At 36.8% G+C, this 27,807-nt stretch overlaps 1 protein-coding gene across 1 annotated transcript in view; it reads right to left on the bottom strand.

Moving 5' to 3' along the window:
* Positions 1-27,532, bottom strand: part of LOC131437458 (limbic system-associated membrane protein) — a 294,699-nt gene extending 267,167 nt beyond the window's left edge. Inside the window, exon 1 of the mRNA XM_058606826.1 lies at positions 25,503-27,532. Within this exon, the coding sequence (XP_058462809.1) occupies positions 25,503-25,597 (95 nt within the window). The 5' untranslated portion in view covers positions 25,598-27,532. The remainder of the gene's footprint in view (positions 1-25,502) is intronic.
* Positions 27,533-27,807: the final 275 nt, after the last annotated feature.

Below are 27,807 nucleotides of genomic sequence, written 5' to 3'. Positions count from 1 at the left end.
TGATAATGACTATCGATTTGTGTAGTTTTGAGATCAGTTTAGAAAAATTTTCACGTTTTTTGTCTCGCCGGTTTGAGTGATGGTGTACAATATTGAACACACTTTACCCTATAATTCCGGAACCGGAAGTCGGATCCGGATGAAATTCAGGAATTCCGTATGGGACCGGAAGACCTTTCATTTGAATCTAAGTTTGTGGAAATCGGTCAAACCATCGCTGAGGAAAGTGAGTGAGATCCATTTTGGTATATATGATCACTATTTCCGGTACTTCCGGAACCGGATACCGGGAACCAGGATAGCCGAAATCGGTTTGTTTAGTTGCCTACTGATAATGACTATCGATTTGTGTAGTTTTCAGACCAGTTTAGAAAATTTTTTACGTGTTTTGTTTCACCGGTTTAAGTGACGGTGTACAATATTGAACACACTTTACCCTATAATTCCGGAACCGGAAGTCGGATCCGGATGAAATTCAGGAATTCCGTATGGGACCGGAAGACCTTTCATTTGAATCTAAGTTTGTGGAAATCGGTCAAACCATCGCTGAGAAAAGTGAGTGAGATCCATTTTGGTATATATGACCACTATTTCCGGTACTTCCGGAACCGGATACCGGGAACCAGGATAGCCGGAATCGGTTTGTTTAGTTGCCTACTGATAATGACTATCGATTTGTGTAGTTTTGAGATCAGTTTAGAAAAATTTTCACGTTTTTTGTTTCACCGGTTTAAGTGACGGTGTACAATATTGAACACACTTTACCCTATAATTCCGGAACCGGAAGTCGGATCCGGATGAAATTCAGGAATTCCGTATGGGACCGGAAGGCCTTTCATTTGAATCTAAGTTTGTGGAAATCGGTCAAACCATCGCTGAGAAAAGTGAGTGAGATCCATTTTGGTATATATGACCACTATTTCCGGTACTTCCGGAACCGGATACCGGGAACCAGGATAGCCGGAATCGGTTTGTTTAGTTGCCTACTGATAATGACTATCGATTTGTGTAGTTTTGAGATCAGTTTAGAAAAATTTTCACGTTTTTTGTTTCACCGGTTTAAGTGACGGTGTACAATATTGAACACACTTTACCCTATAATTCCGGAACCGGAAGTCGGATCTGGATAAAATTCAGGAATTCCGTATGGGACCACGAGACCTTTCATTTGAATCCTAGTTTGTCAAAATCGGTTCAGCCATCTCCGAGAAAACCTAGTGAGATTATTTGACACATACACACACACACATACATACACACACACACACACACACACACACACACACACACACACACAGACATTGCTCAGCTCGATGAACTGAGTCGAATGGTATATGACACTTGGCCCTCCGGGCCAATTTTCACTAGTCGGTTTTTCAAGTGATTGCATAACCTTTCTATATGAGAAAGGCAAAACGAACCGTGCTAAAACAGTCTTCAAGATGCTTAGAAACAATAGCGTAAAACAGAATTAAAAATTATGTTTCATTTCTCTCCCACGCATCGCTCACTGGAATAGGAATCTTTGACTTTTAGGGGTTATCCTAAGTTTGTGTTTTAGGCACATAACCGTTTTTACTTTGCTTTACGTTTCGTCTTAGACTCGTCAGTGTAGAGCAATTCAAATTGAACTGCTTGGTTCATACTTAAACAGTTCAATTTGAACCGCTAAGCAGACGTAAAGTTAAGGTCTGATGACAGAGGGTCACGTGTTGAGTTTTAAATCAACCACGTGGCTCGCTCAATTCCCTTTGCGCATCGTATTTCTCTTGTACTCTCTCGTATATAAGTAAACTGTAGCGGGTTGCCAGCATACATTTTATTATTTTGATGAGAAGTTTTATTACATTAATCTATCGTATGTTTTGGACATTACATGTATTCCAATTACCAATGACAAAATATTCAACTTTCACAAAGATTGAATGTCTGTGTGTTTGGCAACCTTGTCGAGCCAATTTTATTTCTCCCTCCTTTTTCAAAATGCTATCAGGAAGCCAAAGCGAAAAAAATGGTGGATGCATGGAAACTGACTTTGTTTCACAGAAAAATACAAGACATTATTTTTATCGCGATAACATATATGTTTTTATGTACTAACCGCATCTAAACTAAATTATCTAGACTTTGTCACGGTAGATTTATGATACAAGCCTTCAAAGCCGAGATATTCGATGAACAAGTAGAGGTATGCATTTGAATTTGAAACGGGAAAATACCAAAAAACCTACCACTTTACGGTACTGTCCTCAGCCCTTAATGCTATTTGCGAAACACTTTTTCAATTGGCACCGAAGTGCCATGTCTTTTCTGACGTGCCGATCGAAAACGTCTTTTTCGGCTAATACTGGCCGATTCAGGTATGGTCATTTAGGGGTTATCCTAAGTTTGTGCTTTGGGTACGTCAGCAAAGAACATCGGATCTCAAAAACATTCAATAGAGTTCAAATAACACACATACAGATACACACACAGACATTTGTTCAGTTCATCGAGCTGATTTTTTTTCAATTTTGATCGAATTCTATACCTATTTTTTATATGGGTAGTGAAAATGGTTGAGTACATAAAAGAAACCCAATCGGCGTTGACGCACGATTTGGCCAAGCAATTCAACACCAGTAGAGGGATGATTCAACGAATCAAAACCAGGAACTCGTTGAAAACGTAGGGGAGAGTGTTCGGTTTCCGACACCTTTTTCTTTTAGGCTTTTAACTTCTGACTAAGTGCACATTATGCGGAAATACATACATCAATGGAAGCTAAAGTCCCTAGCTAACAACTGAATAAGAAACTAAGTTGATTCAATCGATTGAAAAAAAACTTTATTATCAATTTTTTTTTTGATTCGATTATAGAGGTTTTAACCTTAAGGTCATTCGCCTCTTCGGGCCAGAAAAACTTTCTAACCCTATGTGCGGGGTTGGGAATCGAACCCAGGCGGGCTGCGTGAAAGGCATCGACTTACCCATCACACTATACCTGTCCCCATTATCAATTTAGTATAGTGATAAATTTTGGTCATTTCATAAAAGGTGTTCGGTTACCGGCACCTCAAGAAATTTCGCTAAAAATGGATAAAATATAAGTAAAGACTGTAATTTTTCAAAGAAAAAAGAAGGAATTTATTCTTTTCGAAGGCTATTGTCTGATGGTGACTTCGCCTTGGCTCTCTTGGCCAATGATTGGGATGGTGTCGCTTTCCCAAGTAACAATTTTTGTTATGCTAGCTTATTTGTGACTAGTTTGCAACCAGATATTTCAGTTATTGTTACTAACATCTAACCACTTGCGAGACTCAAAATGCGCAGTTTCTACTAGTTTCTATGTTGGTTAAAAATAAGTTGTCGTTACGTTGTAATACCATACTGAAATAACTTATTTTCCATAACTTGAAAAAAACTTATTTTCAAGTCAACTAGTTGAAACTTTGTTGTCATCGACATTATAAACATTGAATGAATCCATAATGTTTTTCTATCAACAATAAAAAGACAATATATTATTTGAAATTACAAATTTGATTCAAGGTACAAATTTCACAACGATTTTAAAACTATCGAGCGGAATTAAATTTTAATTAACTGTTTTTTATGCGCCTTCAAACAAAATCTGTTTATGAAGATATGCACAATAAACAACGAAAAAATCTTATGTTCAGAACGCTCGAAAATAATCCAAGTAGAGTGATTTCTCATTATCTTAAATTCATATATCATGATAATTGTAATACCACAATCGAATTTTAATCCCTATATTGTTTCCTTCGAGTTTATAATAATGCATAGAACAAAAAGGACTATTCTGCCTTTCAATAATTTCTTCAAAAAGTAGTTTTAAAAAACTTTATTTATGTTTTATACACTTCTTGCGACTCCATAGTGTGATAGCCATATTGAAGCCAACAAAAGTTTTTCAGGTTGCATTTTCGTTATCATTCCATTGGGAAAACCTACCGATAGCTAACTAAATCAATGCAGAAATTGTATGTTATGATCTTATAATTTCTAAGTTATTGCTACATCAATTCACCGTAACGATTTACATATACGCTTGCGTATATATAATGATTTCGCAACCTTTTTTCAACTAGTAGCTATAACCATAGCTGTGATTAAAGATATGTTAGAATCAAGTAACGATAACTTACAAATGAAAGCTAGTTCAATGTTTATGTTTTGATTAAGTAACGATAGCTCATAAATTATAATTAAATCAATATGACAAAAAGATGTGGAACCTAAATAACTATTTCGTAACTAGTTATGTTATGAAGAAACATTGCTGTCACTTTGTTTTAACCAGTATAACATAAGAAACATATTCGTGCTCTGGTTGCAACATAGTTTGGACTTAGTCGTAGCTGAACTAGATGCGAATTGCTACTTGGGTTTGGTGTTGATTTGGCCGGTCTTCCACCGGCTTAGCGGGATTGAATACGTTGCTGCAGTCGAATTTATTGGCTTCTTATCCACTAAGCAACGTTTAATGACATTAATCAGTGCATTAAAGTAAATTTTCCTTGACTTGGACGATTTGTTTGAAGTCGCCATGGCTAACAGAACCAGAGAACCAAAATTTTTACTTATATGACGGATGTATTGATGCCATCAAGTTGTCCACGTGTTTCATATCACCAGAAATGCCAGGTAATACAAAAAACGTAAAAAACGAAAAGATCGCGCCAATTTTCAAAAGTCTGTAATTTCTGATGAAGGTCTGCAAACAATCGAAGTTTCAAAAGTCTGTAAAAAGCCTTTAGACGAAAAAAGGTTTACATGTTAACTAAGAAATTTGATAATTTACAGACAAATTTGCAGACTTGCATATCACTGACAATTTTTCGTGATTTGTTGAAAATATGGGGTACCGGTAACCGAACACCTTGAGGTGCCGGTAACTGAAATCGGTAGACATTTTGAAAATGGCGAAAAAACTAAACTTAAAAGGTAAATCGTGTCAGGCGTGCGGGCTTGTGTAAATAACATCTGTAATTAATTTCTTTTATCATTATTAATTACTTCAATACCCAAGACCTGAACTCAAGTAGTAGATGAAAACGCATCGTATTTATTTTTGAAGGTGAGTGTATGATTTCAGAACCAAATACCATGCGTCTCCATCTGATGATAATTTGATGGAGACGCATGGTTTTTGATTGATTCATTTTTTTAAAAGTCTGATTTGATACCTGCCCACATTTTTTAAAAATCTGAAAATAATACAGCGTAATGTACTCATAAATGATGTATTATTCATGTAAAATCTAGAGTGGTGCCAAAACTCTAAGCACGAATAAGAAAATTTCGAAAATTTTGAACATTTTTTTACATGAAAAACATTTTGAAAAAATCTAAAAAAAATCAGAAAGGTTTCCCATAATACCTAAAATATTTCTGATTTTATTCATTTTTTTTTGCTGAAGAGGTTTTTGAAACATTTAAATAAAATGAAAAACAGGAGAACCACCCTAACTCCACAAATAGGGCTTAAAATTTTGGGAAAATTATCTCCAATACAAACCCTTTCAAAAAGGCTATATTTGTTTAATTTATTGATTTATTAATTTTGGCTGATTTGACGTAAAGTCGCCATATAACTAAGTTCAGTTTTGCAATGACTGAGTGGAAGCGCGTATGTACGGAATGCTTAAGAACGTAGGTTTGAGTCCTGTCTCTGAGCATATTTTTTTTTTAATCATCTTTTCTGTTAAGTTTTTCATTCATTTGGTTTCTCCAATATATGTTTCCACTCAGTCATTGCAAAAACTGAATTTAATTTATGCTTGGGGGCAGTTTTTATATGCAAACCCGGCTACACCCTTTATGCTGCTATGTAGTAATAAAAGATTTCTTAGTACCGATCTCAATATTTTTTCACTCAAAATAAATAATAATGAAAGTTAAGTGTATACACTTAGAAAAATCATCATGCGACCAATAAATACGAGTGCAAAATATGAAATGTTTTTAAGTATAGATAAATAATGTAGATTGGATTTTTGCGCTGCGAATTCCAGTCATTCTTGTAATTTTCAGTTATAATACATATTTTATTCTCATAAATTACGTCACATAAGAGATTCCGTCTCCCGTAAAATTCAAAAAAAAAAATGCTGAGTACTTTTCGTAGGTTGCTTTTGTAAATATTTTACTGACAATATTTTGGCCCAGATCCCGTCGTCATCGTCGTCTTTGCAGCGCATCGTAGTCATCAAAAAGACACAACGGAAGTCAGTGATGCTCTCTTGCTTTTCTTGCTGTCACGCACATACTGAAACGGTGGACAGCCCTGCTGGAAGTAACCAAGATCAAACTTCGGTGTGGAGACGGTTCCTACATCGCAAATGAAGAAAGTTTCGCAAATTTCAGGGGAATACAAATCTAATTACGGAGAGAGTCGATACAACTTTCGTTCGATAGCCGAAAAAAGTGGAAACTTTTTTAATTTGTTGCCAGTTATCCTGACAAGCCGTTAGTGTGTTAACTAAAACTTGAGAAACGACTGAACTCGGATCTCCATGCAAAAATTATCCAAGTTCGTCGAGTTCCTTAGTAATACAAAATCAAGTTTTTTCTCATCGATAGGAATGAATGTTTTACGTTGGAACCATCTCACCTCTTGTTCCCATCTATTATCCGGAATGATTGCTTTTTGGATCACTGCACAATCCGTTTGACCAGGCAATATTTTCGATCCTTTGCGGAAACAGTGAGCTAGTACGTGTGGCAACACCGTCATCAACGCCACAGGCGCAGTGAAAAAAAAGCGAACGCCAGGATGCTGGAATTATAATGAGCAAGCAGCATCATGGTTACTGGCGACAACTCGCACAGTGAAATGGTTTGAGAGATTGCGTGGTCAAAATAGCTTATTCCGATCAGTTGCTATCAGATAAGTGAGTTTTTCAAGCTCCACTAGCTCGCAACACTATCCACTCAATGGATCGAGGCTGCCTGCAGCTGCGATGTAACAACCTGTGCGGTTAACCGTGGGAACGAGAAAATTTACCGTTTAACCAGCTGGAAGTTTACTCGACGGTAGAAAAACTTGTTCCCTGTTCAAGTTCGGCATAACATTTTTTTCGTCTTTCCTGTGCTAGATTTTGCATCGCGAGGTTGATCTCCACTCGCCACCTACCGCGCCACAATCACCCACTGACCGAACACCGGTAGTGGATTCTACTGAATTTCACGAGTTGTTTCGTGCTGCAAAAACCAGCCAAAGAAGGTATGCAAACGCATCGCGTTGGATTCTGTAAATGTTTATTCAATCAGCTTGCTCTTATTATATTAACTCAACCCTAGAGGGCAGGACGAAGCGGAAAATAATTTTCCAGCTGTCAGAGCTGCGCTATACCACGCGAGCGTAAACGAGATTGTGATAAGTTTGTAACAATCGTGCTGCTTTCTGAAAATTGCTGAACGCAAACGAGCACTTCTGAAAGTGATTTTATTCCATAATTTGCGTTCCCACTTCTGGCGTAGCTATAATTATCATAGTTTGTCTTCGTTCCAGCGGTCCTTTCATTTCATACTTCTTTGTTGTAATCTGTCTAGTCGGAATGGTCATCATGCAGCTGAATGGAATTATTCCGGAGTGCTAATTCATTCCCATGACAAGATGTGACAGCGAAGCGGTTCCTATCTAACCATGATGCCGTTGAAAATGTTTTATTCTTCGCTCGGCATAAAATCGCTCGAAGGAACAAGCGCACTATGGCCAGACAATGTCAGAGACGAGATAGACGAAGGACTACATCAGAGTGTCTGATGACTTTACATGACGTTTGAATCAATCGGCAATATATTACATGCATAGATTATTTTAAAAAAAATCACGATGTTTTAAAACATTTTTTGAATTACTTATAGGACCGACAAATGTGATAAATTCTACCGCTCACCGAAGGCCGCTCTTTCCGATGACAAGCATGCGGGCCACCCGCCAAAAAAAATCAGGAAATCCCATTTTTTTCCTAAATTTAATTTGTGTGTATTTTGATTTGGCTCAAATTTTGCATCAGCATACTTTAAGACTAAAAAAGACCATCTGCATCATCAATGTTGTCTGAGGCGTATACGGTATTATGGTATTCTTCAAAATAATGTTCTTCGATTCTTGAAAGAATAGCCGAAATCGGTTCGTTTGACCGTCTACTGATAATGACTACTGAATTACGTTACGTTAGTTTTACGTTTTGACTTTGTCATATAGAAAGGCTATTCAATCACTGTGAAAACCGTCATTTTATCTGAGGCTCGGAGGGCACAATGTCATATATTACTCGATTCAGCTCGACTAACTGAGCAAATGCCTGTGTGTGTGTCTGTGTGTATATGTGTAAATATGTAACAAAAATATGCACTCACTTAGATTCAAATGAAAAGTTTTATGGTTCCAAAGCCTGCTACTGAATTTCATCCGGATTAGACTTCCGGTTTCGGAGATATAGGTGATGCACAAAAAAATGTAAAAAATGTGTACTCACTTTTTCCAGAGATGGCTGAACCGCTTTTCACAAACTGAGACTCAAACGAAAGGTATTGAAGTTAATTAAAATTTTTAGAACATTTCATCCGGATAAGACTTCCGGTTTCGGAACTAGAGTTCGATAAGTGAAAAATCTCCCATTTTATGAGTATGGCGATGGCAGAAACAGGTATAAATCCTAGAAAACTGACTGATAAATTCTTCTAGTTTTCAGAACTTAGTTTTTGAGCGAATAAACTTATATATCTTTTCAAACGATGCACACAGCATGCTTTGTTTAAATTCGTAGACACTCAAAGAAAAATATAGATTTAGCGTGACCGATTTTCACAAACCTAAGTTGAAACCGGCTTATGGTTTCATACAAAGGCCTTATGGTTTCATACAAAGCTTTAAAGTTTCAAGTTTTGGTTCCGGAATTACAGGGTGGAGAATGTTTAAAATTTTATATCACCACTTCAAGTGGCCAAGCAAAAAGTGTAAAAAAAGTTCTTAACTGGGCTCAAAACTATTCCAAACTATTCGTAGATGGCCTATCAAATTAATTCCGGCTGTCCTGGCTAATCATTTCAATTGCGGAAGCACCGGAAGTAGTGTTGAAATACTCCAAATGAAACTCAAAGTATTTTTTTAGAGACGGTTAAGCTTTAAACATTTTATACCACCACCAAAAGCTAGATTTCGGATGTATTGTAAATAGTGGTCAAAACTACAAAACAGATCTCACACACTTGTCTTGAAGATGGCCAAATCAATTTTCAAAAACTTATACATTCAAAAAATGAGGTCTTATCATGGATTCGTTGTCGATAATACTTTCGGTTCCGGAACTGTATGGTGTTTTGGTTCATAAATTTTGCTAGATTACATTCGAACAAACTTTCCTGTTTCTATTCAATGAACAGTTGTTTTATCACTCTACAGTAATATTTATGATAGTATTAGTATTATGAGAAAAGCAACATTACATTACTATGTGGATTAAAACAGGTTTTCAACATTTACTTTGTTTTACTTTAATGGTGCACATCTCATCTCCGTAACATGACCGAACGAATTGTAGATTTCCAGGATACTGGATCTTGAGTCTCCGTTTTCCAATCGTTCTGTACTCCCGCTACGCGTGCATCTTCTTCCATTGCGCACACTCAGCGACTGCAAGATCTACCCCGCAGTCAAGAACCACCCTTTATCCTATTATTTCGGAACCGGAAGTCGGATCCGGATGAATTTCAGGAATTCCAATTTCCGCAAACTTAGACTCAAATGAAAGGAATTATTGTTTCACATATTTTTTTTTAACTTGATATGAATCTGACTTCCGGTTTCAAAATTACAGGATGATGAATGAAAAAACTGCAAAATTTGAAAATTTGCGTTCATAGAAAAAGATGTTAAGATGATCTGATCCTTCAACAAAAAGTAAATTCGACAAACTTGCCAGAGCTTCGACAAAAGAAAAATGCTGAGCATTTGGGAAGGCAAATACAGGAATACAGGGAAGGTCTTAAAAACAACAAGGATTTGAAGGAAGAGTGAATGAAAGTTTGTAAGAAGTAACATATGGCGATTATGGGTAGCATTAAGTCCAAGGCAGTGGTGTTGTATCTAGGGGGTGGGCGAAGGTAAACCAATCCATTGGTAAACCAATCCTTGGGACCTTTTTTGTTCATCCAAACGATCTCTCTAGAGATAGTGTATGGTCTTTTTTGCTTAATAAACCAGCGACGGTATTTAGTCTTTATGAGAATGTTTTAGAAATGATAAGCATGCAGCGTGCTTCATATGGTGGAAAGGTAGTTCAACTATTTGCTCTGTTCCACAATTGTGAGTTTAGAGTTTGAGATTTCTGCAATTTGATTTCTTGATTATATGACTGTGGCAAGGGAGGTTTGGGTATTAAATTCCTTAGGTGGAATTTGATCATTCAGTTTCTACAGACTTCGAAGACGATTCTTAGCGCACAGAATCATTGCATGGCTAGTGCTGCGGTCCTATTGAAACTAGAAATTCCAGGTGGGGAATTGAATCGCTTCGCCTCAATTCGCGTTCCGCGCTCACTCTGACATCAACCTTAGGTTCAGGTCAGAGTTGCTTTGATCAAAGTTAATTGGTTAAACGCGCGACCAGACGCTTCGCGTGACGCTTTCACTATGACAGCAACCTTAGGTTGATGTCAAAATATGCGGACGATCAATGCGATGTACTGTTTGCGCATCGCATTCACTCTGACAGGTTTGCTTCGATCAACTGCAACTAGCTCGCACGCGCGTCTCGACGCTTCGCGTGATGCTTTCTCTCTGACACGGACCTTACTCTAATAGCAACCTTACTCCTTCAACCGTAAACTACGCGGGTCTCTGCTGTGTATAGGAGGGACGTCTCCATCCCACGCGGTGGATGACTGTTTTATCGCCAGCCTCGGTAGCTGCGAATGGTCCGCAGGTCGTCTTCAACTTAATCGATCCATCTTGCCCACTGCGCGCCTCTTCTTCTTATACCAGTTGGATCATTGTCGAGGACCATTTGAACCGTGTAGTTCAATTCAAGGAACATGCCCGACCCACCTTAACCGCTCGACCTTGGACGTTTGGGCGAGGGTTGGTCCTCCCAGCAACTGATGCAGTTCATGGTTCATCCGTTGAGTTTTGTCCAGGGCTCGTGCTCGTAGAGAAAATATCTTACATAAATTAATAATATACTAAAGTGCACCATTCAGTTGAGTTCATAAGTTCGTTGTTCATTTTTAAAGTTATCAAAAGTGAACGAAGTGATCAACACAGCAGAAATCCTGATAACTAAGCTTAACGGTTTATGTCGAACCGCGAGGAGGCATCAGGAGTTCAACATAAACTGCGAATGCACTGATGAGTCGAAGATGAATCGTAAAATATTAAAATAAATCCCACTTTCGGCTGCACTTTCAAATCCCACTTTCGGCTGCGGAATAACAGGGTGATATGTGCAAAAACCTGCACTTCTTCGTGACGACTGAACCGATTTTCAAAAACTTAAGCTTAAATGGAAGATCTTACGGTAATCTTTTCTATTTTCATCATTCAGAAATACGAAGCAGGATGTGAAAATATACACTCATTTGTCATAAGATTTTTGCACCAATTTCCATAAACTCAGATGTAGTGAATGAACTTAGGGTCCCATAGAAATTACTAAAATTTATTGGGATCCGATTTCCGGTTCCAAAATCATAGCGTATTTAATGTAAAATTATTTAAAGGATGTTGCTATGAGAAGCAAATCCCTTAAAATTGGCTAATAATGTTGTATGGTCTATGCAGTTCGTTATTCGATAACCTAATAAACATAATTCATTTACACCACTCTTCGATTTCCAGTTCTAAAAGTACCAGGAATAGTGAACAAAAACTTGAAAATGGAACTCACTCTGATTCCTCAGAGATTACACCACTGTTCATAAATTTAGATGAAAAAAAAACAGTTTTATAGTGCCGAAGGTCTGTCAAATTAATCCGATTTCCTGTTCCGACATTATAGGGTCATGAATGGTAAAAATTTCAAACCGTCATTTGAAGTGTCGAAGCAAAGAACGTCAAAACTCATAGAAATTGTGCGAAAGACTGTTCTACTTTGTAGTTTTTACAAGTGAATATCCTAACGCACCGACTTCAACTCTTCCCGTTCCCAGTTTCTGGGAACAAGGCTCTTTTTCCCTTTCTCATATAGAAAGGTTATTCAATCACTGTGAAAACTTTTTAACCGAGAACAAAGTCATATACCATTCGACTCAGCTCGACAAACTGAGCAATTGTCTGTGTGTGTATGTAACAAAAATGAATTCAGGTTCGGGAGTAACGGGATAAAATGTGCAAAACAATGAAGAAAAAGTGCACTCGATTTTCTCGGAGACCACTCAACCGATTTTCTTCAACTAAGATTTAAATTGAAGGCCTTGTGGTCTCATAGGTTGCCATTGAATTTCATCCGGGTCCAACTTCCGGTTCGGAAGTTATGGGGTAAAATGTACATAATGAACTAAAAACGTGCAATCGATTTTCTCAGAGACCGCTCATCCAATTTTTATAAATTAAGATTCAAATGAAACGTTAAGACGGTGTCATACGGCATTCCTGAATTTTATCCGGATGCGACTTCCGGTTCCAGAGTTCTAAGGTAAAGTGGGTTCAATATTGTACACCGTCACTTAAACCGGTGAAACAAAATTCGCAAAAAAAAGTCCAAACTGGACTCAACACTCCACAAATCGATAGCTATTATCAGTAGGCAACTAAAAAAACCCTTCTTAATCCACCTAGTGGTGTGATAATGCCTTTCTCTTCTTTCATAACAGTCTCATGAAAATATATTATTAAATTAAATTAAAATTATTAAATATTTTCGGATACTAATTTAGACACCAATTGATTCAGATTGATTCGAGTAGTTCACAAAAGCATGCTTCAATGTTTATGTCACACAGTCAGCATCATTTTTCCAAACTAGTGCTTGACATTTGCGTTGCTTATTTGTATGAGAACAGTGATGCTAATCTAAAAAACCCTTCTCAGTCCACTTAGTGGAATTTTCATATATCTTGAAAAATCATCATAGGGGAGAGTACATGAAATTTTCGAAATAGAAAAAAAAATTTTTGATGCCGAAAGGCTAAGAATTGCATAAAACGTCGAGACTTAGTGTCATCTCGAAAAAAATTTTTTTTGAAGAAATCGACTTTTTGAAACTTAGAAAAAATATCAAAATTTTTCGAAGTCCCAGAAAGTAGATTTTTTTTTTTAATTTTTTTTAGATGACACTAAATTTCGATGTTTCATGCAGTTTTAAGAGTTTCGACATCAAAAAAAAAATTTCGATTTTGGAAATTTCATGTACTCCCCCCTATGGTGCTTTTTCAAGATCGATGATGTCAAACCGTTACCACCGGGCAGCACCCCTTACGCATATCCGATTTAGCTCAAATTTTGCATGAAGGCTTTTTTCGAGGTGCTTAAACTTTTGAGCACTAGAGCTTAACGAAAATAGAGGTGATCCCAAAATTTTGGTAAAAATCAACGTGTTTTGTCGGTTACGTCATATATACCATCATATATCTTTAACCAAAAGTCACAACCATTTCATCTTCGAACTTGATCAATGGCCCGACAGTAGCTTTTGAACGAGCCCAAGTTTGTTAAAATCGGTTCAGCCATCTCTGACAAAATTGAGCGCGTTCCAATACAACGCTTTTTGTCGGTTACGTCACTTATACAATCATATCTCCGGAACCAAATGTCTCAGCCATTTGATCTTCGAACTTGATCAATGGTCCGACAGTAGCTTTCAAACGAGCCCAAGTTTGTTAAAGTCAGTTTAGCCATCTCTGAGAGAATTGAGCGCGTTCAAATATCTTCTAAAAGTGCACACACATACACACACAGACATTTTCCGATCTCGTCGAACTGAGTCGAATGGTATATAACACTATGGGTCTCCGAGGTTCCGTTCGAAAGTCGGTTTTTCCAGCAATTCTAATACCTTTCTATAGAGTAACGCAAAACCGATTTTGGCTATCCTGGTTTCCGGTTTTCGATTAACGACAGGAGAAGATAGTCATATGCTCAAAATTGGATCTCACTCACTTTACTCAGAGTTTTCAGAACCGATATTTCCAATCTTAGGGTCAAATGAAAGGTCACGTCTTATGGTCCTACCAAAAATTATTGCATATTTCCGAATTCACCAATAATTTAAACTGTCGTTTGGAGTACGATGTCGAATTCGTATAAAAATTTCAAAATTTGTATAACAACTAGTAGAGTTTGTAGATCGTGTTAGTTGGTGGCCGTACGAACCGACTTCGATACTGGTTCTCGGGTTCCGGTGCTGGAATTACATATAATAGTGAACCCACATCGTTTTCTTAAGGATAACCTATGCGAGCAAAGCACAGTTTCATTATGTATGTTATACTAGTTAATGCACAAACAATTCCTTGGTTTCTTTCAAAAATCGAAGAGAAACATTTGAAAAGAATACCACAGTATTATATATAAGCACCGATGATAGTGAAGAAAATCTGCAAAAACGGAACTCACTTAGATTTCTCAACAACGGTTAAGCCGATTTTTACCAATCATGATTCAGATTAAAGTTAACACTGTCTTCAAATATACTGTGTAATTCCATCCTGATCCGACTTCCTGTTCCGAAATTATAGGGCGATGAGTGTTAAAACATTCAAATCGTAATTCAAAATGACGATGCAAAACGGAACATGCGGCCTTGCTCCGTTCACAGTGTGCTTTGTTCAATTTTGTTTAGCGTACAGGATTTCCAGGTTGGTTCTGGTTAAAAATGCTAATTTCTAATTCTTTTATTCAATTTGTACCTACTTATTTGTGTTATTACAAGATCATGATAACGATGCTTTTCTATAAAAGTACACTTATTGAAATCTTTTGAAAAATTGACTAGTAAAAGTTGGTCCTGAGTGCTAAGTGTTCTATATCATTCGACACAGTTTATCGAGCTGAGCAATGTATGAGTCTGGGCGTGTATGTGTGTGAGTATGTGTCAAATAATGTCACTCATAAAATTAAACATCTCATAGTCCCATAGGTTGCTATTGAATTGAATGCATTAGGAGCGACGATGCAAAAAAGGTTAAAATTAAAACTGATTCAATTTGTAGGTTATATTAGTTACTTACTAAATGGAACCGACTTCGGCTATTCTGGTTCCTATACTTTCATAGATTGCTGTTTAATTTCATCCGAATCCGACTTTCGGTTTCAGAACTATAGGGTAAAGTGTGTTTAATAATTTAGTGCGACGATGCAAAATAAAGAAAAATTCTTATTAACTTGACAACTGTTTACAAATGGAAAAGATTATGTTAGTTTACACCCAAAGAATGTTTCTTATTTTATTCAAGATGAAAAAAAAATTCTTCGCAGAATCTTCTAGTGATTTTTTTTGAAAATATAGATTATATGAGAAAGGCATAATTACACCACTAGGTCGATTAAAAAAGGTTTTTTTTGCTGAACGGTGATCAAAACCTTCAAAAACGAAACGTATTCCGATTTCCCAAGCATTCGTACAGGAAGGTTTAGCAGTTTGTTTTTCTGGTTTGATCGGGATCCAGTGACAAGGTTTTGGGAAAACGCGTTTCAGAAATTAAGTGTTTTAAAGCAATGGCTGAGTGGCAATGGTCTCCGAAAAAACTCAAAGTTAGCTTAGAAACTTCGTCATTATGGTCTCAGATAATATATCTATGGGTTGAAGCAGTAAAGTAAAACTCGATTTTGCTTAAATGGCCTCTTTTATTCAGCATTTTTAACCCAAACACCTAATAATCCAAAAACACCAAAAACAATCATTTTGACTTGGAAAAGACATCAATAAAATGGACAAAATCTTATTAAAATAATTTGTTCCTTATGTTCATTGGCACTGACCTAGCCACGTATTAGGAAGAGCATCGATCGTTTTGTGCTGTCACCAGAGTCAAAATAAAATTCATTGCAAAATACGAACAAATATATTTCTTCAACAACATTGAACCATGAACTGATATCCCAACATTCCCGGAAAGAGTTCACATTTGCATTCTCTGCGATACGTACACACCATTTTCTTTCCTCGACTCTTTTTCCGAGTAGAACACCACAGGCAGCATAAATTGGGACCGCAAAACATTGCTGTGCTTTTCCACATAAAGAGCATTTATATACCGTCAACTCATATCGAACCGGGCCACCAAGTTGCGGTGGAGTTCCGTAGAGATTGCATGGTGCTCTCACCGATGGTATGTAGGATATGTGAAACAAAATAATGAAATTATTTACGAGCTAGCTGATATCTGCTGGTCTGTCTGTGTACGTGTTTCATGCCCAAAGATATGGAAGGCTAAGTGCGAGGTGTAGTTCCTAGCAGAGAAGTAACTTTGTCGATGTGGTTTGCTTGTTCAAACTTGTGAATGTCGCATCCTTTTCATGCATTCTCTTACGTAATAGAACTTATTCGCCGTCGTGACTTCAGCAAACAAATGATGTGCCTTTCCATCTACAAGTTCATAGATTCACTGGAAACTATTGAAGTGAAAGGGTTTTATTCGAAAGATGCAAGTATTGAAAGGAGTCTTGTGACAATACCCTACGGATCTATATTTCAGTGCCACAGTCGTTCCACTTTAATGTAAGCAGAATTCCAACATCGAAGGATGCTGCTGATCTGCTGTATTTCGGTAGGATAAAGCGCTCAGACATAACATAAAATTATTGATTAGACGGGTAATCCCACCAGAAATAGAGACACAGCCAGCTGGGCACCCTGTTTGGTCTGCCGAACGAGAAGATAGACTGGTGTTTAGCCAAATCGAGCTTTGAAAGCCATAGAATGGTAAGCTAGTAATTTTTGAGTGCGTTGTTTTTGTTAGGATCCGAAGTTGGTTCGAGAGCATGGAAGAAATATTTAAAGCCAATTGAAGTTGGTGTCAGCGGTGATTATCATCCTCTCAGTATTTGGAAAAGTTCTTTTAAGCTTGTTACTAAAGGGTAATTACGAACTGTGATTTTTAGTAGATCTTCGAAGTTTAAAAACTTCCTTTTACACAGGTTTCAGAAGTGCCCTGGAAGGAGGTAAGACCCACCAAATAGTAAGGAAATACGGCAACAATATAAGAATCATTGCAAATTATTCATACAATTTCAAGATTTACAATAATGTGAATAACAAAATTTCTTGAATATCTTAAATAAAAACCTGTTTTAATCCACCTAGTGGTGTAATGATGCCTTTCTCATGTACATATAATATTGTAGTATTCTATTCAAAAATTTTCTCTTCGATTTTTGAAAGAAACCAAGGTATTGTTTATGCATAACATACAGAATAAAACAGTGCTTTGATTGCGTAAGCCATCCTTAAGAGAACAAAATGGGTTCACTATTATATGCACTTCCGGCACCGGAACCCGAGAACCGGTATAATCGAAGTCGGTTCGTACGGCCACCAACAAACATGACACACAAACTCTTCTAATACGCACCCTATAACTCCGGATTCGGAAGTCGGATCCGGATGAAATTCAGGAATTTCGTATGGGACCGGAAGACCTTTCATTTGAATCTAAGTTTGTGGAAATCGGTCAAACCATCGCTGAGAAAAGTGAGTGAGATCCATTTTGGTATATATGACCACTATTTCCGGTACTTCCGGAACCGGATACCGGGAACCAGGATAGCCGGAATCGGTTTGTTTAGTTGCCTACTGATAATGACTATCGATTTGTGTAGTTTTGAGACCAGTTTAGAAAAATTTTCACGTTTTTTGCTTCGCCGGTTTAAGTGACGGTGTACAATATTGAACACACTTTACCCTATAATTCCGGAACCGGAAGTCGGATCTGAATGAAATTCAGGAATTCCGTATGGGACCACGAGCCCTTTCATTTGAATCTAAGTTTGTGGAAATCGGTCAAACCATCGCTGATAAAAGTGAGTGAGATCCATTTTGGTACATATGACCACTATTTCTGGTACTTCCGGAACCGGATACCGGGAACCAGGATAGCCGGAATCGGTTTGTTTAGTTGCCTTCTGATAATGACTATCGATTTGTGTAGTTTTGAGGCCAGTTTAGAAAAATTTTCACGTATTTTGTTTCGCCGGTTTTATGTGACGGTTTACAATATTGAACACACTTTACCCTATAATTTCGGAACCCGAAGTCGGATCTGGATGAAATTCAGGAATTCCTTATAGGACCACGAGACCTTTCATTTGAATCTAAGTTTGTAGAAATCGGTCAAACCATCGCTGAGAAAAGTGAGTGAGATCCATTTTGGTATATATGACCACTATTTCCGGTACTTCCGGAACCGGATACCGGGAACCAGGATAGCCGGAATCGGTTTGTTTAGTTGCCTACTGATAATGACTATCGATTTGTGTAGTTTTGAGACTAGTTTAGAAAAATTTTCACGTTTTTTGCTTCGCCGGTTTAAGTGACGGTGTACAATATTGAACACACTTTACCCTATAATTCCGGAACCGGAAGTCGGATCTGAATGAAATTCAGGAATTCCGTATGGGACCACGAGACCTTTCATTTGAATCCTAGTTTGTCAAAATCGGTTCAGCCATCTCCGAGAAAACCTAGTGAGATTATTTGACACACACACACACACACACACACACACACACACACACACACACACACACACACACACACACACACACACACACACACACACACACACACACACACACACACACACACACACACAGACATTGCTCAGATCGATGAACTGAGTCGAATGGTATATGACACAATTTTCACTAGTCGGTTTTTCAAGTGATTGCATAACCTTTCTATATGAGAAAGGCAAAAATAAACGATATAGTTAAATTCGATTTACTAGAACTCGAGTTGCTTGTTCATAACCTTGTTTTGCTGTCGCTGTCTTGAAATCATAGTCATATAGTAAGTATTGAAAAGATGAATTTAACCGCAGTTCTATATTTTTCTTCTCTAGAACCACACAGTGTTTGACTTCTCTAAGCCAAAAATAATTGTCTGAAAAGATTATGTGATCACTGAGTAAATCAATTTTCAACTCAGGCTGATACACTGAAAATTTTTTTATTTAAATTCATAAATTTCTCTTATGAATACCAATTCATAGAAGTCATGTGGAAACCTATAATCTTAATTAAAAATGTACTTGAAGTCGATATCAGCGAAACCATAATGAAATTGTTAAAAAATATTATATACAATCTATAGCAAAAACTGATAGAGCTTATCCCATTACATAGTATATATTAATTGTGTGTGTCATATAAAGTGTACACGGATGATATTTCAATAAATTCGCAAATTAAACTGATATCCTTTAATGCAAGTGCACTTAAGAGCTAAACAATAAATTTCGAATTGTCATAACCAAATGACGAATCGAAATTTTTTGCAGCATTCAATATACATTAATTGTCAATGATCGTTCCAGAAGTTCGATTCAATTTAAATATATTTTTCATAGAAAAACAAAAACAATGAATTTAAGGGTTAAGGTGTAAACTAAAGACATTATATTAACAAGATATCCAGCTCTCACATTTCCCGAATGAATTTTTTTCAACATCTTTTTTTGCGAGCATGGCGTTTTCAGGCGAGTCCGCATCGAATCTCGTACATAGAAGTAGGGGAGAGAAATGTCAAATTCGTGCGCGCCAAAATAGCAGCACTGCGCACCCATACAATTGGCATGACATGTTGAATGTGATGCCATGCGATGGCGTTGCTGAACTGAAGATTAATTTCGCTTCAAGCTAACAGGGTCTGGTGTAACTCAATTTGGAGAGAAGTAGCACGTGAATTGCCCGGAATCATGTTTTTGTATAACTTCCTTCTTGGGTTTGACAAAGGGGCTGGGGTCCACTAGGAGATTGATAGTACCTATTAGCTCTCTCCGGACTGTACCAGCCTAGATGCCGTGTGGAATCCGGCGGAAAAAAATGAACCAAGAATAGATCCACTGGGTTCCTGCTTCCATGTCGTAAAAGGCGATAATTGCAGGAGTTTCTTTTTCCTTTCAGTTATAAGATATTTTCAATGTTTTACTTCTGATTACTCTATTTTTCTAAATCATCTCTTTATTCAACCTATCAATTTCCGTCTAGCTTCGGAGAAAAGTTTTATTAGGAATGATTTCTTCTTCCATGTTATTGATTGTCTTTCAGGATTATAAAATGAATGATAAAAATCAACCATTGCGCAAATCCGTTTATATTACAAAGTTAATAACAGAGATAACATATATCGGTATATTGAATACATAGTAAAAAACACTTGATATTAATATTGCAAACAGTAAATTAATATTTTTCTCGGTAGCCGGCTGCGCAGATCAACTAATATAACCAATTAATAATTTCAATAAACAATTCAAATAATAAAAATAATAAAGAATCGGAAATAATAAAGAATCAAGACGCGTGTGAAATCTGTTGACCTTTGTTTGGTGATTTAAAATGATTTTATAATATCTGTTTAGAATATTTCAATGCAATGAATCAACTTTTTTGTCTAAATCCTATTCGCTCATTTATTTTGTATCACGTAGTTTCATTTATAAAAAGGTGCTTAATCCACCTAGCAGTGAGATGATACCTTTTTTTTATCAATCGGAATGTGTTTTTTTTGCATGACTAAAAAAACGCGAAAGGTAAAATGCATAAACGAGTGACTGCATACTCGACAGCCGGCTGTCCGGAGTTTTGTCAATTTCGGAGATTGACTGTTTCGTGCAATATATTGCCAGCACAAAGTAACACATAAAACGATAATACTTTAAAACATTCTTGGTAGCCGGCTACCCAGAGCAATAAACACATGATAACATTATTAAAACATTTACTAACAAAGTATCCTCTCCTGTGATGCATGTGGGAATGCAGAGGATTCCTCGGTTCCTAGTAGCAATATGCATCGAACTAACAATCCTTTCCCTCCCAAGTAGATCTGCATTCGGACGTGGCCTGCGTCGGTATTGATCAGCATGCATGGTTCAATACAGTTTGCACAGTGTGAAACAATGTGTTATTCCCAAACATGTTACTTCAAAAAATCATTTTGCTATCTCAATTGGTCCAGATCAATAACGGAGTAGCAACACACGGGCGGTCTCTAATGCTAATGCTAACTTTCTTCTTGGGTTTGACAACATGATCGCGGCTTCTTTACAAAAAATTCTCAAGCTCTAGTCAGGAAAGCGGAAAAATAGTCGCTAAGGATTAGTGCATAACATTAGTAGTACTAATTTAGTACCTCATATTAAAATTTAAACAGCATAACTACAAATGCATATGAAAAACTTTTGCGCAGGAGTGTGTCGTTAAATATAAACTCCATAAAAAAACACTTCCCTTTTACTTTTATATCGTCAATATTGTGTGTAGTTACACCGAAGCTCTTCTTACACTGTTTTATACTCACTTCGAAAAAAAACCCTGTAATTTTACGTCTTGTAAAATGCACATAAATGAAGCGTCGCAGCTCTCACAAACTTACGCGTAAGAGCATGTGATATTGTGTGATTGGAAAAATTCATTACATGAAATTAATTGAAATAAAATAAATTAATACTGATAGTGACCGCCGCGGATTGAACCGATAATTATTGGATCACAAACTACCCCAGCTGATCCATAGAAGCATACATCCGCTTAGCAGGGAAATGATACATATAAATTCGTACAGTCGAACTTGATAACCAAATGCAAATTATAGTCAAAACCAGTAAAATTCATGCTAATCCAACAATAAGGCATTACCAATGAAATTTCCCGTCATCAGACCAATTAGATCTTTATGAATTGCATCGTGTGAGAGATTAGGTCACATGTAAAATCGCGCCCACAGTAGAGGTTCTTGCAGAATGTATTACGTTTTTGTCAATAAGTATAACAGTTAGTAGAACATCAGACATTGATCACAGAAGAATTTTAGCTAGCTTTCGATTCTGAGTTTTTGTTCTTCTCTCAGTTCTAAAATATAAATAGACGAAGTTAGAAAAGCTATTGTGTGGCATAAAACTTATTACATTTCATTTCAAGTTAATTTTGAAAATATCAATAAACTGCGCTTTCGACAATTTGCGATTATCATTATTTCTTTCATTGAAAAATGTGGTACAAATCAATTCTTTAAATACACACAGCAACCACAGTGGGATTGAAATATTGAAATTTTTTTCGGCGAAAACGAACGTATGCACGGAAAGACCGAAATTAGCATTTTGGCGAAAAAATAAGTTGATTTTCTGATTTTGGTTAGTTATTTTTTGAGACAACTAAAAAAATCTTACTTTTGCTAATTTAGATTTTTTAATTCTAGTTCCCTTAATAATAATAAAATACTTGTTGAAATGGCTATTATTTTAGTTGAATTCACCAATTAAACGTGCTCTCATTTCTTAGCTAAGGCACACTTCATATCCATTCAACTAATTTTTTAGTTGAATTAGAGAAATAAAACGTTGTTTTCAACCAACATAAATGGTTGAATTGGTTTCTGCAATTTGCAGCTATATGCCGCTCTGTCACCGAAAAAACGTTAACAACGTAATGACTAGTAGTCACTAGATGGCACACTACTACCGAAAAAAATTTCACTCGCGATTATCTTTTCTATATTGGCAGGTATAAATACAATGTTGTATTGGAGAAAAAGACATAAGCGAAACATAAACTCCTTTTTGAAAATTTTACTTCTAAATCGCTGTTTTCTTCATTCGACTTCGCGAAATCGACTCTTTCACTGAAAACTTTGAGCACTCGGAAAACAAAAACTGAATACAAGTAGTACACCGAACGGTGTAGCCCGGAATGTTAGAAGATACAAAAAACATCATTTGACATGTACAATTAGAGTGCAACATTCGAAACTCACTTCACTGTTTCGCGTAAAAACATTATTACCCACAATTGCTTCAAATACGCAAAAATTCTTAATAAATACACTTTCCACTGACAGTTTATGTCATTTTTACATATCGGTTTAGAAATTTATATATGGATATATCGTAACACATGCGAAAAATATCTAAACAATTTGCAAGCAGTTTCACAAGACTGTCCTTTTTAGCTTTTTAATGGATTGTTGTGCTTTGACACTGCTGTCCTTCAGTAATGACGGTGATAGATAAATAGAATCAAAGTTTCTGATTTTAATAACGAAATTAGTTGTCAATGAGAATTTCGTGTTGGATGGAAATATTGCTGGTTTGTGTCCAGCATATTCGCCAACTAAACACATTCTCTAAAAATAAGAGTTTTTTCAGCACGGTAGATTCTAAAATTTAACTAATTTTATAGTTATTTTGGAAATTTTGTTGTTAAAATCAACTAATTCAAAAACAGTAATACGAATTAGGCGCAGAGCTAATTTCGGTCGTTCCGTGTAGTATTTTTTAAATGGCGTATTCTTAATCAGTACGGTTTTAACAAAATTTTGCTTCGATCAAAAGGTTATGATATTCGAAGAAATACTGAAATAAATTTCGTTGTTTTCGAGTTGTTACATCAAAATCAGATACAACGCACTATGTTAGCTTTTTGGCTATATATCTTTTGCTTGCGGTTTGTCACAATGTTTGCGAGGGTGCTTTTATAGCAGCTTTACATCTATCAATAATTGATTACTTCGAGCTTTCAATGTTGTAACAAATTGATATTTGTCGCCATCAATTTCAATACACGAAACGACCGAAATTAGCTCTGCGCCTAATTCGTATAACTGTTTTTGAATTAGTTGATTTTAACAACAAAATTTCCAAATTAACTAGGAAAATAGTTAAAATTGAGAATTTACTTTGCTGAAAAAAACTCTTATTTTTAAGAGAATGTGTTTAGTTGGCGAATGTCATGGACACAAACCAGCAATATTTCAATCCAGTACGAAATTCTCATTGTCAACTAATTTTGTAATTAAAATCAGAAATTTTGGTTCTATTTATCTATCACAATCATTGCTGAAGTACAGCACAAAGAAAATTGAATTGATTTTATTAACAAGTTTATGAGTCAAAAAATCATGAGAAGTGTCAAAGCAAAACAATCCATTAAAAGCTTAAAAGGACAGTCTTGTTGAGACTGCTTGCAAATTGTTTTGATGATGTTATATCCATACATAAATTTCTAAACCGATATGTAAAAATGAAGTAAACTCTTAGTGGAAAGTGTATTTATTCAGAATTTGTGCGCATTTGAAGCGATTATTTCGAATGTTGCACTTTATTTGTATATGTCAAATGATGTTTTTTGTATATTCCAACCTTTCGGGCTACGCCGTCCGGTGTATTATTTGTATTCGGTTTTTGTTTTCCGAGTGCTCAAAAGTTTTCAGTAAGAGAGTCGATTTCGCGAAGTCGAATGAAGAAAACAGCGATTTAGAAGAAAAATTTCAAAAAGAAGTTTACGTTTCGTTTGTATCTTCTTCTCCAATACAACATCGTATTTTTACCTGCCAATATATAAAAGACAACCGCGACTGAAAAATTCTTTTCGGTAGTAGTGTGCCATCTAATGCCTAGTAGTCATTACGGAGTTAACGTTTTTTCGTGCTGCAAATTGCAAAAGCCAATTCAACCATTTATGTTGGTTGAAAACAACATTTGATTTCTCTAATTCAACCAAAAAATTAGTTGAATGGAAATGAAGTGTGCCTCAGCTAAGAAATGACAGCACGTTTAATTGGTGAATTCAACTAAAAAATAGTCATTTCAACAAATATTTTATTATTATTAAGGGAATGAGAATTAAAAAATCTAAATCAGCAAAAGTAAGATTTTTTTAGTTGTCTCGAAAAATAACTAACTAAAATCAAAAATACTGATTTCGGTCTTTCCGTGTACAATTCCTCTCTTTGGATTTCTAATGCCATAACTAATTATGGCTATAACGAGCCTTTTCAATGTTTCATAATATTCGACTTATATCAATCACATAACTTTTACCAAAAATATTTTTGAGGTGTCTAATTAGTTTCAACTTGTTTAGAAACATAAGATGAGGTGTTTCAATGCCAACTGGGGAGGAAATATACCAGAAATGGAACTACATAAGCTTCAAAATTAAAGAAAAAAGCGAATGCGCAGTTGATACAGGATATTCTTATCAACTTATTTACAAATCGGTTACTGTTGTTATTACAAAAGAGGATCAACTTAGGGTAGTTTCTTGGAAGAAGTGGATATGATGAGATGGCGCCGGTGGATATTAATGTGAATATCTATACAAAAGTGTTTCTTAAGTCAGTGTGAAACCTAATATTAAATCGTTTACTTACTTCGACGTAATATTAAATCGTTTACTTAGAAAACATCGGAAGGAAACCTCTTACTATATGTCTTCTAGAAAAATGTAAAGTAAAGACCCCATGTTATGCACTTCACAACGGTACCAATGCATATCACAATAGAACGACTTTCATATAAACACAAAACACAGGAAATTGGATACGGTACCTTGTTTCTGTTGCTTCTGGTAAAGATGCTACAGCTGCTATTTCACTACCGAATGTTAGTCCTAAACTTTTCCTCCGAACGGTGATACCTGCCATGTGCACTGGTGTGAGTGTGAAACTGTATGCAGCAGGGATACGGTGAGTGAATGGGTGCAAAAGAACGAGCCAAATTTAATTATTATTCCAATCGGGTTAAACGAGAGCGCTACCAGAGGCGTTGGTGTAGCACACTTTCCTGCTGCTCCGATTTACCATTTCCCATTTTATTTAATACTTAAATTATTTAGATTTTCATACTAACAACACCTGTTTATGTACTTGTGTTCTGCCTTGTTCCAAACGAATCAATTGCTGTTCCACAGTCCAATTCAAAAAAAATCTTGAACTGTCACTCTATATTTGTTTTTATTCTAGTTGGATATCCTTTAAGAAATCTTACAAAATATTTCCAGTAAACGAGCTCGGTTAGAATTTTGCACTAAATCACGATTTATGATACTTCGTCGTACCACTTGAGGGCAAAAATTTCACCAAATGATCCGCCTCCCTTTTTTCTATTTTTTCGTCGGAGAAATTCAATTACTTGAACGAAATTGTCGATCGCTTTTTTACTTCCACTCGCCGGTTCCAACGTATGCTTTTCACTACGTTGGTGTTTGTTTGGTAAACTTCACTTTCGGTATACGGTTCATTTCCGCCAGGAAACGTTCGAAATTTGTTTTGTAATTGATTTTTCTTCCGTCCTAATAGTTACGGTTTCAGTTTGATTTGTGTACACTACCGCACTATCAATATTTCATCCACCTGAATGCAGAAGTTTGATATCCGTTTCAAACATGCAGAAGCTCTGTTCGTACTGCTATTTTCACCAACTTCTCCAATCCACGCACGTAAATTTCAATTATCAATTTCACTCAGTCAGCTTCTGCACACTTCTCCTTAGAGGATATATTGTATATTTTTTTCTTCTTTGACTGGCAAGCGCACAACAGCTGCTAGGAACGACAACGTTAAGAAAGAGAAATGAGTGGCTTTCCTGCTTTTTGCTCATATATCTCGTACCCTTGCGAAACCTTGAAAGCAATTAACTGGCCCAACGAAAATTAGTCTCTGGCGGACGACACCGCAAACGAAACCACTACAGCCCGGTTGGCCCAGGACCACCGTCCTGATGAAATTGTCGTTTCTGCTTTCTCTGTAGAAATTATTCCACAAATTTATTCGGTTATGTTCAAATCGTGGGAAAAAAGTGACCGGTTCACATTATCTGGTGCTATAATCACTCACGATTTTCAACGACCTCGGTTCTGTCGCGCACAAGCACCTCCGTAATATACACAAATGACCTGTGAAATGTCGAATCGGTTTAACATCCGTCAAATTACACCCACTTCTGCAGTACGATTTGGCTTCTTGTTTTCTGTTGCTTCAACCAAATAGCACCTTTTGTTATGCTAATGCCAAGAACTCGATTTCCACCTTATAAAATGACGTGGCCTTCGAAACACTGATTCATTGTGACGCATCACGTCCCAACTGGATGTGCTGTGAAAAAGCTTCGACTGTGAATTGGCTGTAATCCACGGTCAAAAAGTGCGTTATCTTTGCACTAAATCACCGGCCGTCGTTCGAATGAGTCTAGTTTATGATACTGTTGACAGGGTCTGGGTTTGAACATTATAATCAACCTTTCTGTCGTCGTTCAAAAACTCTTGGGTGACATTTCCCAGCTTTTCGATTCTAACTCAACGTTTTCATTTCACTTCAAGAATGACTCGGCACACCCGGAGTGCAGTGCGAGATTTCTCCACCCCGATACGGTAGTGTTTACAGAATGCCACCTGCACACAATCCCTCTTTCAACCTTCTCATACACTAAACTAATAGTAAAATCACTCCACAGGCTGAATGAAAGCTTAACCCGGTGAAGCGATTGTGTATGAGCCCTCCGAACGCAAGTGAACTTGGAACACAACCGAACCGATTCACGCTCGAAACGAGACTGAAACACACCGACCGAAGTGTGATGCTGTTTATGCCGCCCAACTATCATCGGTCGAGGTGGCGCTCGACAAACACAAATTTTCCATGGTTGACCTGAACTGAGAGTCCTGCCGAAGAAAGGTCCGATCGACCAACCAATCAACCAACCGGCTCATCATCACCCACTTTCGACGACGACGACGACGACTGACGGGACGACACTGCAGTCGCATCTAATGGAACTCACTCTCATTCTCTCCCCGAACACTACTCTACCGTTCGGAAAATCGTACTCGCGGGAAACGAAATTGTAAGACTACCGC

Source organism: Malaya genurostris, chromosome 3 (assembly GCF_030247185.1).
Source record: "Malaya genurostris strain Urasoe2022 chromosome 3, Malgen_1.1, whole genome shotgun sequence".
Lineage (NCBI taxonomy): Eukaryota > Metazoa > Arthropoda > Insecta > Diptera > Culicidae > Malaya > Malaya genurostris.
The sequence above is the reverse complement of the archived record's forward strand: the minus strand, read 5'-3'. Positions and strand labels throughout refer to the sequence as shown.